Genomic DNA, 16,844 nt, shown 5'->3' on the forward strand with positions numbered 1-16,844 from the left:
GGCGTTGCCACTTTTTTTTGTGTGCTTAAACTTGACACTCAGCTGTTCGGCACAGCTGACTACGTTTTATTATCGTAACCGTTTCCGAAACATACATTTTTACGAAGAAATAAAATAATAGATAAATTAAATAATGTTATTAGCGGGTCAACTACGCCGCTTACAACCAACTGCGGTTGTCTTGCGTCGATTTGCAGCAACATTGCCCAATAACACATCGGAGGCCGAAGTTAGTGCGACTGTAAAGCGAATTCGCGAGGAATTGTCACAGGATAAACAACAATTAAGGTGGCGAACACCAATCGGCGATCGTCCTCAAGATTGGAATAGTAAGTTGAAATTGTTCTCGAATTCGGAACAAACATCCGATTTTATTGTGATGATGCAACGACCCATTGATCTAAGTCCAAAGACCGTAAAGCAATGGTGGCATAAACGACAGGAAACCATTGAACGGCACATGCAACAGTTTATACCCGAACGTCATAAGATTCTAGGCCCCGAGCTCGCAGCAGCCCACTTCATATTGTATCGCGGTGGCGCTGCCAAATTCCTCAACGACCCCAAATGGCATCGTGCTTCGGCTGAGGGTGAATTCAGTTTACCCAACAAATACGATACCAGTTTCAAATTGGAAGCCTTGCGCTGCGACAACATGCAATTGTACTACGAAGGTCTGGAGAACTTGCGCTGCTTGGAACATCTAAAGTTCTTGTCACTGCACAACATTAAAACCATCGACGATTGGTGCTTGGATCGGGTTTCGGGCAGCGAATTTCCGCGTCTGGAGGTACTTGATATTTCTGGCACCAATATCACCTACAATGGTTTGGCGTGTCTTTATCGACTTTCGCAGCTTAAGCTGCTGATCCTTGATGATCCCAAGCAGTCGCTGGAAATGGAATTGTCTGCTGCCATGCTGGAGGCCGCGTTGCCTGCTCTTAAAATCGTTGCAGCCAACACAATACATAGCACAGAATAAAGTTGTTTTGAATTTGAAAACATCGACTTGTTTATGGTATATTTACAAACAATTTTCTTAGTATATTTAAGTCGAGATAAACTGCGGTCACGCTGGGATCACTGTGATAACATTAAAGTTTGACTTGTTTATGGCATCTGTAAAAGTATTGATGCTCGGCTTAGCAATGGTATTTTTACAACCTGATCAAGCTGCTGTCACACTGTGATAACATTAATGTTGGGCTGGTTTGCTTTTCATATATTCGGCTTTGAGAGCTGCACGCTCCTCCACTGGCGGTAAATAAGGAACAATTCCCTTAGCGCGACGATCACTGCGTACTTTATTCTATAAAACATATGAATTAACGTAATGACGATTGGTTTAGTTGTCGCTTACATACCCAAAATTCTTTGCAATTGTTGTAGTTGACAAAGTAAACTTCACACTTTTCCCGGTCGAAATTGTTTTTTGTTTAGGCATTTGTATGACAGTTCTTGTTCCTATAATCAAACTGTTCATTATATAAGTAAAAGTTAATAATTTACTCATCCTACCTTTAAACAGGGATTATCGCGTTCGGCATTGCTGTTTCGTGGCATTGTGTCTTGTGAATATATTTATGAATTATATAAATTAATGTTTTTATTTTGAGCGGTCAAGCAACAGCTGTCAACGCACGGCAAATTTCATTTAACAGTTCATTTTAATGCAAATAACAGCAATCAACACATAAGTAACAGTTCACTGAAATTTTACAGATAGGGATTAAATTAAAATATTCAAATATCCGATTATGGTTGGGATACAAAATTAAAACTGCCAATTAAAATAAAAAAATATTTTTCTTTAAATTTGTAGACAAAGAAAAAAAAAAAAGAAGGAAAAGTAACAACCTGTTAATGATAAGGTGGCATCTCTGATAATTTTTTGTTGTCCGACTTTATCGATACTCGCAGTATACCTTGTTGCCCATTAACATTATTCTATCGATAGACTCTAGAAAGTCTATGTTAGTGCAATGGTTTGCAGCTGTTAATTTCGAAATATAGCGTCCTTTTATATTTTCCTATCTAAATGAAATTTCCATATAATTTTTTTTATATGTGAAAATATTAATTTCTTTTACATTGAATTTTCGACGACATATATTACACATTTCTTAATTAATAGTGCAGAAAATGTTTAATGCTCGCTGTTAATAACACCTCACTGAGATGTTAAGTGCTATTGCTGTGTGTGTGTCTGTCATTTAACAGTTTCAGCGCAACCGTGGCCACAATTCGTCGTAAAAAACGGCACGGAGAACGTTTTTTGTTTTATTTGCGCGGAGTTTTGATTATAATTAATTAAGAAAGGAAAAAAAATAATTGAATACTCAAATGAATGCAATATCGAAATAAACGAGAGTAACAACAACCATACCAATTGAAAACAGTTGAAAGCAAAGACAGTGTTTCTGTTCTCGTAGTGTGCGCGTTTGTGTTTGTGTGTGAGTGTAAGAGTGAGTGCGTTATAAATAAAACGCCAAGAAGCTGCGTGCAAAAAGTAGACGCGAAGAAAAATAAAGAATGTGCCCAAACAACAGGAGTGCAAGAAAAGAAAGTGTTTTTAAGTTGATTTCCGTTGAGTTTTTAATACATTTGTAATTATTGTATGATCGTGTACGAAAGAAACAAAAGGCGAAAGTGCATTTTTACAAAAGGTGAATATCGCGAGGGAAAATCATTTGCATTCTGCGACGACGAAACCAACGAATGAGGCTGTCAAAGCGTAATTGTAAAATTCCACTGTCTGGCGCAGGCAACAGTCGCTGCTGCTGCTGCTGCCGTTGCCCGCAGTCGGCGTTGACGTCGCAGTCGTAGTCTGTTTCACACTCACTTGCACACATGTGTGTGTGAGTGCAAATGTGTGTTGTCTGTTTCTATATAAAGAAAACATGAAGTTTTCGAAGGAAAATGTGTGCAAAAAATGTATTAATAATAATGTGTATGTGTTTTAATTTTGTGCAGCTAAAAATTTACAAATAAATACGAAACTTCGACCAGTACAATTCACTTGGATTTTGGGCCAAATAGAATATAAAAAAGTAAACGGAGCGTTCAACTTGCAACAAAAACACGCCGTGTAATGGATGCAACATCAATAATCACACAAGTTTCCCGCGACGATGAGCAACTGAATGTCTATCCAAATGACAAAGGAGGTAAGAAGACTCAACACTCAACAATCTTTACGAAAAAATATGAATATAAGAATATATACAAAATGTATAAGAAATAAAATGAAGATACTCAAGACCACCAAGTGAATGAGTCATTCGGCGTCATAACAAAGACGCAACAAAACGACTTAAAGGACAACTGGGCTGGCCACACTGCCCCCCTGACCTTAGGAATTGTTAAGGCTCCCCAACCAGACGATGTGACCGTATACGTTGTATAGTTATTGTTTGCTTTGCGTGCCTCCGCCTGTTCGTATGTGTGTGTGTGTGTGCGTGTTTGTATACAAAGTGCGCAGCTGTTTTGTTGGCTATTGTGAATGATCTAACCACTTGCTTACTTCTGACGTCGTCGTCGAACACTTGCAGGCAAAACTTTCAAAAGCGCCACCTGTAATCAACTGTGACGTCACGCCAAAATAGAAAAAATAAATGCTGAACAAATTGCTTGACTTTAAATACCTTTGCATGTCCTAGCGGAGAGCAAGATACATTTCCAGATAAAGCGAATGAGAATGCGAAACAGAAAGAGAGGCAAAGAGCGAGACAGAACCAGCGAAACAATTGAAACCGCAATTAAATTGCACACTTTTTACAACGAAGATAAAAGTCCGCTAGGGAGAGAGAGGGAGAGCGAGAAGGCGAAACCGGTATCAACGATGGAGTCAACGTCGACTAGTTTTCGTGAAAACAAACAAACAAAGCGTAGCTTACAAAAAAAAAGCTTGAATGAAGCAAGCGCGAAAGAGAGCGAAAACTTAAAAGTTGCATATATGCATGTGTGAATGCGTGTGCATATGTGTATTTATTTCTCTTTTATTGATATGTGTGAGAGTGTTTTTATTTCTTTTTTTTATTTGTGCAGCAGCAACGAACGAAATACGGGGTGGGGCTGAGGCCAGGCGGGAGCAAGAGCGGACAAGCGCCTTAAAGTAATAACAAAATTTAATCTAATCTGCGGTCGCAAAAAACAGACGACAAACAAAACTATACTCTGTGTTCATATGTATTTATATGCATGCAATATATACACTTGCATATAGTACATACACAGATATACAATTGTCCATTTGTATGTGTAATTTCTGCGGTTAGGTGCTAATTGACATCTCGCGTTGTTGCGGACAGACAGTGCTGCCCATTTAACTCGAAACTATAGCTCTCAAATATTTATCTATTATGGGCCGTACTTCCGTGTGCATATCTATGTATGAATTTAGTATGTTGTGTGTGAGTGTATGCGTAGGCCTTTTTCTTCACTCTTTAACTTGTTGAGCTTTGTGTGACAATAAACGAGACGTCATCATCGCACATACACACAGACACACAGTCAGCTACATATTGGGTGGTGTGTGGGTGCGAAGAGCGCAGAGAGCTTTAGAACCGGCAACAGTTGAAATATGTTTTATATATTTTTTTTATTTTGTTGTTTTGCTGTTTTTATACATTTTTATACGCGACCAATAGAATCCAGAAGGCTATTATAACTTATTGGCAAGAGATCAAGGTAGTGAAAAATATTTTAAAGCTATTGCTTAAATAATGTAAAGAGAATTGCATTTTGGGTCATATTTGTTACTTTTAAAATATTGGACAGGTATCGCAAAGTCGGTCACACTCTGCGGCAGCTTTTCTATTTGGTATTTTTCAGAGTGGGTGCCGCCTAAGTGCTGTCTGATTTTGTCTGTACGCCCGACCGCCCGTGTTTAAATATTTATATAGACACAAACATATATGTATGTACTTCTGCACATGTGTAGATAGATGTATTTTGTTTTTATGGGCAAACGCTCTAGTATCTCATTTCTAGCTATATAGCTCTCTGTCTGTGATTTTTCAATTTCTCAAGGTCTTTAAAGCAAATGCGCGTTTTACCCTTTCCAAATCAAACAGCACACGAAAAAAAATCAGACTAACTTTGTTATTATTGACGTATTAATTTGTCAAGGCAAAAGTGTTAATAATATAGCTGGAAATCATGTTACTAACATATGCTGTATAATTTACTTGATTGAAATCTAGAAAAAAGTAGTATATACAAACAAATTATTAAATTTAAACTATACTTATCATACGCTTGTTCCACATATGTTAACTTTTCAAATATTTAGCTTTCCCAGGAGAGCATTTTTAGCATTCCTTGTGTCATTTTTGTTTTTTTTTTCATAAATGTTTTGTGGCCAGCAAAGATTTCGGATTTCGATTAATCAGAGCTGTTTAATATTTGTTTGTCAGTTCTGACAGCAGCTGCTTATAATTTCACTTGTTGAATTGTAAACAATGCCAACAAAATGTGGCTGAAAAATACAATAAACTGTCAAGCGCAATTCTTTTCGTAATTCATACTGCACTTGAACTAAACAAAGCAAATAATTTGCATACTAATGGCCACACTCTAGAAAGCCATGATTATTTTCGAGTGCTGCCAATCTTGAAGTGTCATCTACTGATTTGTTATCGATAATGCGAATGAAAAATCCCCGTACGTATGTGTTTTTCGTTATGTCACATCATTTGAATTGATTAAAATCCATATTAGACGCAATGATTGATTAAAAGATGCCAGACTAAAACTGTCAGTTTTCAGATTAGCAGCTAATTTGTTATCGATAAATCACATTCTAGGAGAATTGCCATTAATCTTGCATGTATTCACTGAAAAGCACGTAACTAATTAAAATGTTTACATATTTTTAATGAAAATATATGGGGAAATGTTAAGTGAATTATTTTAGAAAATTTGTGCAAAGCAAAAGTGCATACCAAAACTATAATGATCATTTGTATATCTTGTTCAGCAATTTCTTTTTTTTTTGGCGTTAAAAATCATGTATAAAACGAAAGAAAGAAAAAGAAATCATTAGCCCAACAGCGCAATGCATAATTATTAAAAATATATATATTATATTCGTGTATATGAATGTGTATAGTTTCTAGAAGAACATATAAATATGTGCGTGCCGCGTGCTGTGCAAAAATGTTAATGGTCTTCGTGGCAAAGCATTTCCTATATAGCATGTGTGTATTCATTGATGGATGTGTGTACATATGTGTCGGTGTATATTTACAGCTGAAAAAGCGATAACTAATTTATTTTTGGGGCTCTTTTAAATCCCCCTTTTCCTTCTCTAAAACTGAAACAAAGGTCAATTGATGCGGCCAAAAACAAAACTTGTCGTCGGATGAATACTATCTAATTTTCAGAGAGGGCGGCAATGCTGATGTTGATGTTGCTGTTGCTCTTCATGGGTTTGGGTTCGTTGACCTCTGCACTTGGCTACTTTGCTAGTTGAATACCAACCCCCAAAGCGACATCTTTGTGCGAATGCAATAAAAGGGGGCAGCATCACTTGCTCTCTCCACAGTGGCGCCCCCTTTCTTTCGTTTCATTCCGTGCTTTTGTAGCAGGTGCTTGTCCAAACATCACGTGCAAAGGTTGAACAGACAAAAACAGAAACAAAACACATTTATGTATGTTTGTCTGCGTGCGTGTCCATGTGTGAGAGTTTTTGTGTGTGTGAACTTTTGAAAAAAAAAGCTTCAATAAATATGCTGAAGGTCGAGCTCGGCTGCCCATTTAAGGCCAGCAGCGAGCTCAAGAACTGAACAAAAAAATGATATCATATGTGTGACCAGAGATAACAAACACAATATCAACGCGATTAGATAACGAGAGCCACAAAAATTGTTTAAAGTTGGGGCGTTGTTTTGCCATTCTTTCAATTTGCCTTCTTTGTTTCGTTTTCTTTTTTTATTACTTTATTTTGTTTGCTTTAAATTAATTATCAACGAGAGGTTGAGAAAATTGTTATCTTCGCCTTGCCGAAGTCTCAATACGCTTATAGAACTTTGCTGGGGCAGCATTCTAAGATCGACAATCATTGAAGAATTAATTGAAAATATAATTTTTGTTGGTTTTTGAGAGAAGAATGACTCTCCAATTCATTTAGCAACCCAACGCAAGTGTATTTTGGTATATAGCAGCAGACACATAACTACTTGATTATATACAAGTTTTCTTTCTTTTTTTTTTGGCAGAGAATTATCAAAAAATAAGAAAAGAGCAACGCAAGAAAAACAAAATGAAAACAAAAGAAACGCTTGTCATTTTCATTGCCATTCCGCGTCGGCAAACTTAAACTGCGAAAATAAATGTATTTCCCAATTGACGCGTAAGGCCGTTAAACAGTCTGCTGCGGATTTCACATTTTGCATAACTTGTTGCATAAATTAATGCAGCTATATTTTTGATATTCTCTCTCGTATTTAGTTACATAAATCTGCAATTTAATTGAGCACACCGCCAGCTGCTTTATACATTTCAAATTGGAATTAGTTCAACGTCCAATGTGAGAAAAGCTAAAAGCTGTGTGCTAACAAAAAGAAAAGCTGAAATAGTTCACGATAATTAAATGAACATAAAGTTCAGCTCAACTCGATTGTGAACTATTTTAATGGGTCGTTTGGTAAATGATTGATTCAATATTTTCCAAATGCTTGCATATGGTCACACTTTGATGATTTTATTTAACACTTAGCATAGGCACTTGTGCTAAATTATCATATTTTTGTTTTTCGACGAGCAACACGCAGCTACTTTTTTCATTTAAAATTGGAATTAATGCAAAGTCGAATAAGAAATTAGAGCTAAGACAGTTTCTCATTAAAAAGAATAAAGCTCAGCTTAATTGTGAACTTCGAAAAGGGTATTCTTAAAATTCTTGCATATGGCCACACTATGTCATGACAACCTTAGCATAAATGTCAATAAAATGTATATTTAATTGAATTTCATACGCAATTTCAGTAGTAAAGCAATTTGGCGAGTTCTGTTGGTCAAGTAAATTCAATTATTGGGCACTTTAAAAGCGTTTTTTTACCAAATGCTGAGCGATTGATTTTTATAATATTGAAATTGAAGCACTTGTATCAAAATGAATATTATAAATCGTGACTTGGCCATTTCACAATTCGTGTGCCACCCACAGAATTGAATATTTTTCGTTATTCGCTGTTGTTTTTGTTGTTGTTGTTGTGATTATTACGGTCAGCTGCATGCCAAATTTGGTGTCTATTAAAATCTGATAGACAAATTGTGCTCATATAATGGGAGCTATAAATATGGGCAGGCAAAAATAGAGAGAGAAAAGAAAAAATCTCCACAAAGCCAAGTCAATAATTCAATTTAAAGCCTTAAAAATAGGACAAAGCCTATTTGAGTGTGATGTGGCATGGCAAGGGTGGATAAAGAGTCAGCTGAGGGGGGTGTATTGGGTGGCAGAGAGAGATGGAGAGAGAGAGAGAGACGTGTGCTTGAGTGCGCACCGAACCCGAACCCCACGAACAACAATGTTGCCTGTTTGCGCATCAATCAAGCACAGAACCCACCGACCTATATATAGAGATAGATAGTAGGCTGCCTATCAATAACGCCGACCAAATGTTGCGGATGTCAGTTCAACAAGTAGGCGACAAATTGACACCCGACTCTCACCGTCTCGCTTCTTTATGCAAAGTTATGTAAAATATGCCAGACTAGGAGATGGAAATGGTATTGGTATTGGAGAGGAAGAGGGAGAGGGAGAGAAAGCTACTTTAAGGCTTAAGCTCAGCCAGGACACTCTTCACATTGGCGGCGCGTTCGTTTCACCTTTCAACTGCCTAATAATCGTCTAGGTGTGTGTGTGTTAGAGTGCGTATGTGTCTGTGTGTGTTTATGTGTGTGCTTCTATCACGTTCTCAACTCGTTATTGTTGCTGTTGTTGTTGTTGTTGTTGTCGGGGGCTTTCATTATGCTATGTTGCGACAAGGCTCATAAAATATTCAAGTACAGCTGCACTTCACAATGTCGCCAGAGCACTAAGTGCACTGAGTACTCAGTGCTGGGTGCTGGGTGCTGGATACCGCTTCTTCTAAGCTCGGTTCAATGAACCGACTAACGTCTAGCTTAGCTGCTGGAATCCTTCGTTCCGTTACCCTTTCCCATTCCCCAGCCGCATGCAACATGCACTTCCATTTGGCTATTATACCCGATACAAATGGCTAAAAAGGGCATTATATGAGGACATCATATATTGCAAATACCCTTTTTTCCTTTTTTTTTAAAAAAATTATTCTACATAAACTTATTTAAGTAATGATATAAAATTGAGTGTTAATTATTTATATAATATTATGAGGCTTTAAATTCAGCTTTTATTTTATTTTACCTTTTTTATAACTGATACAACTGATCATTAAAAATGATATAATTGTAAATTGTAAATTAATAAATATAGTATTTTATATTAATGAAATAATTAACAATAGTTTGCAGTTTTGGTTTTTTTTTCGATTTTTCTACATTAACTTTAATCGAGTGCCGCATATTTCACAGTCGAGCACACTTTGCATGTAACTTTCTTGGTTACTTTTTTTCGTTGCTCTGCATGTTATTTTCTTTGTTAGCCACAACAACAGCAATTGCAATTCGAAGCTTGTAAACAGTTGGCTTAAAGCTCTATCACTCCCTCTCTCTCTTGCTCACTCCCTCGCTCGCAGGGCTTAAAGGTCAATCGGCGACCTTCTTACTTCTAACGAGGTGTGCGTGTCTGTATCTCTCTCTCTCTCTCGCTCTACCTTCCTGTCTGTGTACTTGCAATTATAGCATTTCCCATCGATTAAACGCATGTATGCATGCTAAATTTGCTGCCACACCCCTCCCAACGCAGCCCCCCGCCCGCGCACTGCGAAACCGCGTCGAGAATGTTGTTGGGTTTTTCCTTTTTTTATTTCATTTCATTTCGTTTCGTTTGATATCTATTTTAAGACATTTTCACGCAAGCACACACATACGAAATTCGCATTCGCATTGAAAGTGCTTGAAAGATTTGCATATTGCGAGAAAATCAAATATCAAATATAGATGAGGCGGATTTTCATGCATAAATATTTATACACATTTATATAGATATTTTTATTGATGCGTATAAGGCAACATTTATTGATCTACAAAACATTTATTTTCCTATCAAAATTGTTTAACGAAGCCTTGAGGCTAGAAATAGGAAATGAGTGTTGTATACGTTATTAATATTCTATTTTAAATGTAAAGATTAATTGTTTGTTAACATTCACCCTTAACGATGAGCTAGATTAACTTGCTATTTAAATAGCTAAATGTTGAGAGTACACTTGAATAAAAATAGGTTTTTATTAATAGTTGGTTAGTTATTAATGTAATTGATCGATTATATTGCTAGGCCAACCCGACCTATTGTTTAATATGATGTATTACGAAAATAAAAAAAACAATAGCTATAATAAATGTCTCTATATTTTATTCTTTTAAATTTTTCAACAGCATTGTTCGACACTTTAATTTAGTTGATTATGATATCAATATAATAAATAATCAGTATTCGTTATTTAACTTCACTCATAATGATGGGCTTGATTTTGCAAGTTATCGTGACTGTGATCGATTAAAAGCTTACTAAACTATCGTTCGCTTGGCATCCCAAATAACTGTTGATACATCAACTCAAGTGAATATAATGATACCTTTATTTATTTCAAAATTATCGTATGTGTTAAAGCACAACTGATAATAAATGTTTGTTGAATGATAATCAATTATTGATCATGCGAATCGTATTTCTTTTATCAACCATTTTTTAGTTAGCAATAAAATAAATGGACATTTATTGGGGTGGTTCCCCTTTAAGATCGTGAAGTACGTATGTGTTATATATACATATAGTATATGTCTATAGAGAGAGAGAAATAATTGCCTTTAATTGAAACAATCAATGCGCATTCAGCATTCCTGAGTTCATTCAATAATTTACTTTAATCTCGTTTAGTCAGTCACAAGTCGCAATCGTAAGCTTACACAAAAACAAATAAATGAAAAAATAATAATAGCAATTTTTATTTTATAAGCCCTGTCTGACATTTTCAAGGCCGATTCGTCAATGTGCGGTTAAAATTGATTGTGCACAGTTGACTTAAATATGTTGCTGTCATTGTCGTGTTTGTTGCTATCATCAATGTAAACCGGATTCGAAGAGGTGTGAAAATGAGAATAGATAGCAATTTGACGAAACTGTGATATAGTTTTGGCATTTTGATTGAAAACGGAACTTGTTGCTTATAAATTATGATAGTCAAGATTTTGTTTTTGTTTTTAAATTTATACTTTTTGACAGTACGATTTGAGTTGAGGATGAAATTTGATGAACTGATATTTTTATTGTTAACTTGGTAGCTTAAAAGTTGACCTCAAAATATGATCTAATTTAATATGGATTTCTGTAGCACAATATAAATCATATCTTTAAACTTAAGATGCAGTTTTATAAGCAAATTTTCGTATTAATTTCGTTTTCTTTAAATTTCAGAAGATGTGGATCGCTTAAAACCACAGAAACGCGGCATATTTCAATCGTTACTTTGCTGCTGGCGACGAAATCGAACGAAAACAAATCAGAATGGCACACAGATCGATGGTTCAACAACACCGCCACCCTTACCGGACCAACAAAGGTACCTTCTACCTCAGGTTAGGCACTCCGATATGCATCGAAAGTGCATGGTTATCGATTTGGACGAAACTCTAGTGCACAGTAGTTTTAAGGTAAGTTTTGCACATTATCCAGCATTGAAAGAGATCAATTAATTGACATCGTTTTGCAGCCCATACCTAATGCCGATTTCATAGTACCAGTCGAAATCGATGGCACCATACATCAGGTCTATGTGCTAAAGCGACCGCATGTCGATGAGTTTCTACAAAAGATGGGCGAACTGTACGAGTGCGTTTTGTTTACAGCCTCACTAGCCAAATACGCAGATCCCGTTGCCGATCTGCTAGACAAGTAAGTATTAAGAAGAGAGAGAAGAAAGGAATAGCTGAAGATGCAGCTAAGAACATTGAAATAGCAGTGCAATGGCAAAACTATATAACGGGTGTTTTACATATTCCTTTTTATTAGTTGATCGCTTGTACATTATTTTTGTGAAATGGAGCATAAAGATAATGGTGTTTTTCAATTTTATACGCGTAGGTTGTAAGTACTGCTATTTCAAAGTTCACAGCTGTAAAATTAGTTTTATGCCAAATTACATTTCAATCAAACATTATATTTCTTTAGGAAAAAGAGTTTAAAATTCTAATACCATTATCTTTAAAATCAAGTAATATAATAGAAAATGTTAAACCTAAATAGATTTCTGAAGTTCATGCTTTAAATTCATATAAAATTTTATTCAAACTAAAAGCCAATATGTATTTCACATAAATAAAATAATAAAAAATGTGTTAAGTGTAAAAGTCTAGTGTAATGAAAAGGTTTAGGAAATAGAGATAATTGTTTAGATATGTTACAGTGTAGTTAGAGTATCAATTAACTTAAAGCTAACATGATTGCGGTTTAAACGACCCTGGATAACAAGTGTTGCCCATGATACAATCAAGGTAATGGAGCATGCTGATATATTTTCAAGTGACAAGTAGAATATATGTTGTGGTTACAACATTTTCAAAGCAAAAACTCAAACGAGACAAAGATACTGCAATAAGATTACAAATATGTAAAAGCTTTAAGAGAGAGTGTAGTTAAATGTTTATACATTTTGTAATGAAAATATAGTAACTAAACTAGTTTTCTTTCGAAATGAAAGCACTTCTTTAATTAAGATTTTTCAGTGATGACATGATAACTCATTCTATTCTTAACTTTCAGATGGAATGTGTTTCGTGCAAGACTGTTTAGGGAATCATGCGTTTATTACAGGGGTAATTACATTAAGGATCTAAATCGTCTGGGTCGCGATTTACAAAAGATTGTCATTGTGGACAATTCACCGGCCAGTTACATCTTTCACCCAGACAATGCAGTGAGTAGATAATCAAATTCATTTCACTTGAATCGTATAATATTTTTAACTTGTTTTAAGGTTCCTGTGAAGTCGTGGTTCGACGATGTGACCGACTGTGAGCTGCGTGAGCTGATACCTCTCTTTGAGAAGCTCAGCAAAGTGGATTCCGTCTATTCGGTGCTCTGCAATTCGAACCAGCCGCTAAACAATCAAACAAATCAACAGCATACGCAGGAGCTGCAACAAGCGCCTCATCAACAGCAACAGCAGCAGCAACAACAAACCATCTCTGCCACGACAGTTATTACACAGGCGACCACATTGTCTGCACCGACCATGCTGAATACTGCAACACAGCAGCAGCAACAACAACAACAACAGCAGCAACAACAATTGCAGCAGCTGTCGTCCAGTCCGCCCAATCCACAAAGCGAGCTGCTGCAGCAGAAGACGTAACATCAGTGGGAACTAATGTTTATAAATATATGATAAAGTTTATACATATTACGAGACCAAGCAAACAAAAAAGCAAAGCATATAAAGCATAATTCTGCGTCGCCTCCAGCAATACACACACACACACACACACACACACTAGCGTACACCTTCTATTAATAATCAAGCTCAAGTGTTTTATTTTTTTAACCATGTATTTTATAACGGCACCTTTTGTTATTTATTATTATGATTTCTTGGCTCCCAATTCAATGTGTGTGCGTGTGTAATAACTTTTTTTAAATATGCTGCGCTGAAAGCAAATAAAGGCCACGCTTTTTACCCATTGTACTGGGTATTACCCCCTCTAAAAAAAACAAATGAAAACCCTTAAAAAAAACTATACATAATACCCTATGTATAACTAATAATCATTGAACTTTTATATACACTATATATATATACAATACATATATATAAATATACATATTTTAAGTGCGCATATTTAACAAAATGAGAAAAAAGGGAAAATTCTAATACAGCTAACAGATGTGGAAAAGAACATAAAAACATGGCAAGAAAAAAAACAAAAAAGAATAACTATACATATGAGCAGAGAGATAAAATCAAATTCAAAATAGCATATATTTATATATATTTTTTATTAAAAACAAAACCAGAAGAAAAAAAAAACAACACTTAAACAAATGAAAAAAATCTACGTGTACTACAAAAAAAAAGAAAAGAAAAAAAAAACAATATTTATATATACATCTTATATAAACTATATATGTATATATATATAGGCTAAGCATGTGTATACACATTTTGCTTGTATAAATATTTCGTACGTTTATGCGTGGTGTTCCTATTCGCGATCGTGATCATGATCATCGCATGGCTAACGCTTGGCATAAATGTGCATTAATTCAAATAATGGTATATGCACAACAAGGGCACAATTTAAACTGTATCCCTTCTTTTATTTTGTTGCCACTTGTTGGGCATCGGCTGCTTGAAAACTGCGCTTATACGTTGCTTCATTTTATGGTCAAGTTGCGCAGCACAATTGACGGTTTCTCCCATCATATTTATGCACAAAAACAAACAACAAGAAAACAAAAAACAAAAAGGCATACAAAAACATATCCATAATAAGTTCGAGCTACAAAAACTGCAAAATCAAATTACACCAAATGAATTCAGTAATGTTATCATGATATGGCGCAACGCATAAACGCATCTTTAATGGTCAGCTGCGTTTGTAACGGCTTTTTAGTATATTTTTTATAGCTGAAAGGCACATCTTATTATACACTTACAACTTTTTATTATATTTTTTATTTAATTTCCTTTAACAAGTGCGCTTATGAAACGCAATTTGCAATATTTCTCTACCATTTCCCTTCGAGATCTATCTATCCCCTTTTACTAGAAAATACTTTTCTATCGTACGGTGCGGACATGTTTTGTGTTTTAATTTATGTGCGGGCAGTTCAAGAATAATAAAAAGAAAAACGAAAATAAAAGTGAAATATTTACACGAAAAGCTTCTACTCCGACCAAGTAATTAAATATAATACATCTATGTATAACAGTATAACACTTATATTGAGCTCAAGCTGGCCACGCCACAACCCACCTAAATATAATATATGTATACTTTATATAGATGCGACTATATACCATTACAACTATAACAACAACAACAAACAAAAGACGCTAACGCCTCCCACACTCACACACACACACACACCGATCGATCAGTCACGTTTCTTAATTACACTAACTATCAACTGATTTTCCGCAAACATTTCTAGTGGATAAGCTTTTATATTTTTTAACTGAGATCAAATAATATCAACTACACAAAATTCGGCACGTTGTAAACGCGCAAGATTCTCATATGATTTGCAAGTTTAATTGTTTTTACCACACAACATCAAAGCAAGCTAAAATAAATTCATTAAAACAAAAAAAAATAGATATATAATAATTCATAATATTGTATATCATTTACACTGCTGCGAAATTGTAATAAACGATAGCGACTAATCACAAGCGAAATTTAAGTATAAAATGCGATAGCGATAACGTATTTTAATAATGCATATATTTAACTGTTTTACTTTTAATAATAACAATAAATGAAAAAACAAAAAAAGAACATCATGAAAACTCTTAATTTATCATAACACGGAAACAAATTCTATTTTTAAAGCGAGCCTATAAATGTAATGCATAAATGTCGGATAAACAAAAACAAAACAAATTTAAATCTATAAAAAAAACAACAAAAATTATGTCATCAAAAAATAAAAAAATCATTAAAACCCAAAGTATACTTGACTTCTTATTGAACTTGAACTATTTTCTTTTTGGATCATAAAGTACAAATAGATCGTGATATTAAAGAATTATTGATTTGCTATAAGTAGATGGCAAAGGGATTATATTACTACAAACAACGTTGTCAGATTTTCAATATCAAAGGTAATAAATTTATAAAGAATATTTATTTTTAAATTTAAAAAATGCAAATAAAATCAATCAGTAAAAGTCAAGAAAAAAGGGATACTGCAGAAAATTTGATATTTTTGCATAGCGAACAGAGCGGACTTTTGAAAAAACGAACGAAACTGGTTTTCAAAGCAACCGCTTGCTGCTGATTTATGTTCGCCTGGTATTTCAAATATTGATTTGGCACTTTTAGACTTTCGTGGCGGTTGCAAGAAGCCAACACCAGCAACAACAACAACTAAAACACCAATAATTACAACAACAACTACTAATTATGTTAGTGTTGTTGTTGTCTACTCGATACCGCCACAAACTGCAGAAAAGTTCCAACCAGGAGAAATACCAGGCGAACATAAACCAATAGCGAGCAGAAATACAGCAAGTCACTTGCTTAATTAGTGGAGTCATCTATCGCAATGTAGATGTAAGCTGCTGCACCCTCAAAGTAAACTGCAGAAAATTTGATATTTTTGCAATTTACCATCGCCAATTTAAAATTGATTGTAACCGACAGAAAGGCAAACCCGTTAAAAATTCAAAAACAATTATTTTTATTAGAATCTTAATTTTTTGTCTTATTTCTGTTAAATCTTCAAAGATCTTTCCTGGACTTACCTTTTCGTAATCAGGACACCTAGCTCTATCGATTTACATTACCGATCTATAGGGAAATCACTTGTGACTTGAGCAAGGGAATAATAAACGCATTGATTTGTTTACATACATTTTTAATAATTTGTATTTGATTTTTAATAATAAATACAGTAGATTCCGGTTATAGCGACTTTCAAGGAACCGACGATTTTACGTCGTTATACCCGGAAGACGCACTAACCGAAAAGAGCA

The 16,844-nt window shown here is 35.0% G+C and overlaps 3 protein-coding genes across 5 annotated transcripts; 2 read left to right on the plus strand and 1 right to left on the minus strand.

The window, feature by feature from the left end:
• Window positions 1-31: 31 nt before the first annotated feature.
• LOC133841838 (distal membrane-arm assembly complex protein 2) lies at window positions 32-1,005 on the plus strand. Its single transcript, XM_062274607.1, has one exon. It carries the CDS (start codon window positions 134-136, stop codon window positions 980-982), a length of 849 nt encoding a protein of 282 aa, XP_062130591.1. The 5' UTR covers window positions 32-133; the 3' UTR covers window positions 983-1,005.
• Window positions 1,006-1,136: 131 nt separating this feature from the next.
• LOC133841846 (coiled-coil-helix-coiled-coil-helix domain-containing protein 7) lies at window positions 1,137-1,929 on the minus strand. Its single transcript, XM_062274621.1, is given in 5 exon segments — window positions 1,137-1,309; window positions 1,365-1,433; window positions 1,435-1,464; window positions 1,519-1,708; window positions 1,858-1,929. Coding segments are annotated over 4 exon segments (258 nt in total). The 5' UTR covers window positions 1,564-1,708; window positions 1,858-1,929; the 3' UTR covers window positions 1,137-1,195.
• A 291-nt stretch (window positions 1,930-2,220) lies between these two features.
• LOC133841826 (phosphatase Herzog) lies at window positions 2,221-15,772 on the plus strand. Of its 3 annotated transcripts, none has more exons than XM_062274589.1 (6): window positions 2,221-2,666; window positions 2,974-3,167; window positions 11,564-11,799; window positions 11,859-12,040; window positions 12,908-13,061; window positions 13,122-15,772. In XM_062274589.1, the coding sequence occupies exons 2-6, from the start codon at window positions 3,092-3,094 to the stop codon at window positions 13,497-13,499; spliced, it is 1,026 nt and encodes a 341-aa protein (XP_062130573.1). In that variant the 5' UTR covers window positions 2,221-2,666; window positions 2,974-3,091; the 3' UTR covers window positions 13,500-15,772. The 3 variants fall into 3 exon arrangements, with proteins under 3 accessions (XP_062130573.1, XP_062130574.1, XP_062130575.1); XM_062274590.1 differs by having other exon boundaries at window positions 11,567-11,799; XM_062274591.1 differs by lacking the exons at window positions 2,221-2,666; window positions 2,974-3,167; window positions 11,564-11,799; window positions 11,859-12,040 and adding an exon at window positions 12,486-12,639.
• Window positions 15,773-16,844: the final 1,072 nt, after the last annotated feature.

Source organism: Drosophila sulfurigaster, chromosome 3, assembly GCF_023558435.1.
Source record: "Drosophila sulfurigaster albostrigata strain 15112-1811.04 chromosome 3, ASM2355843v2, whole genome shotgun sequence".
NCBI classification, from domain to species: Eukaryota; Metazoa; Arthropoda; class Insecta; order Diptera; family Drosophilidae; genus Drosophila; species Drosophila sulfurigaster.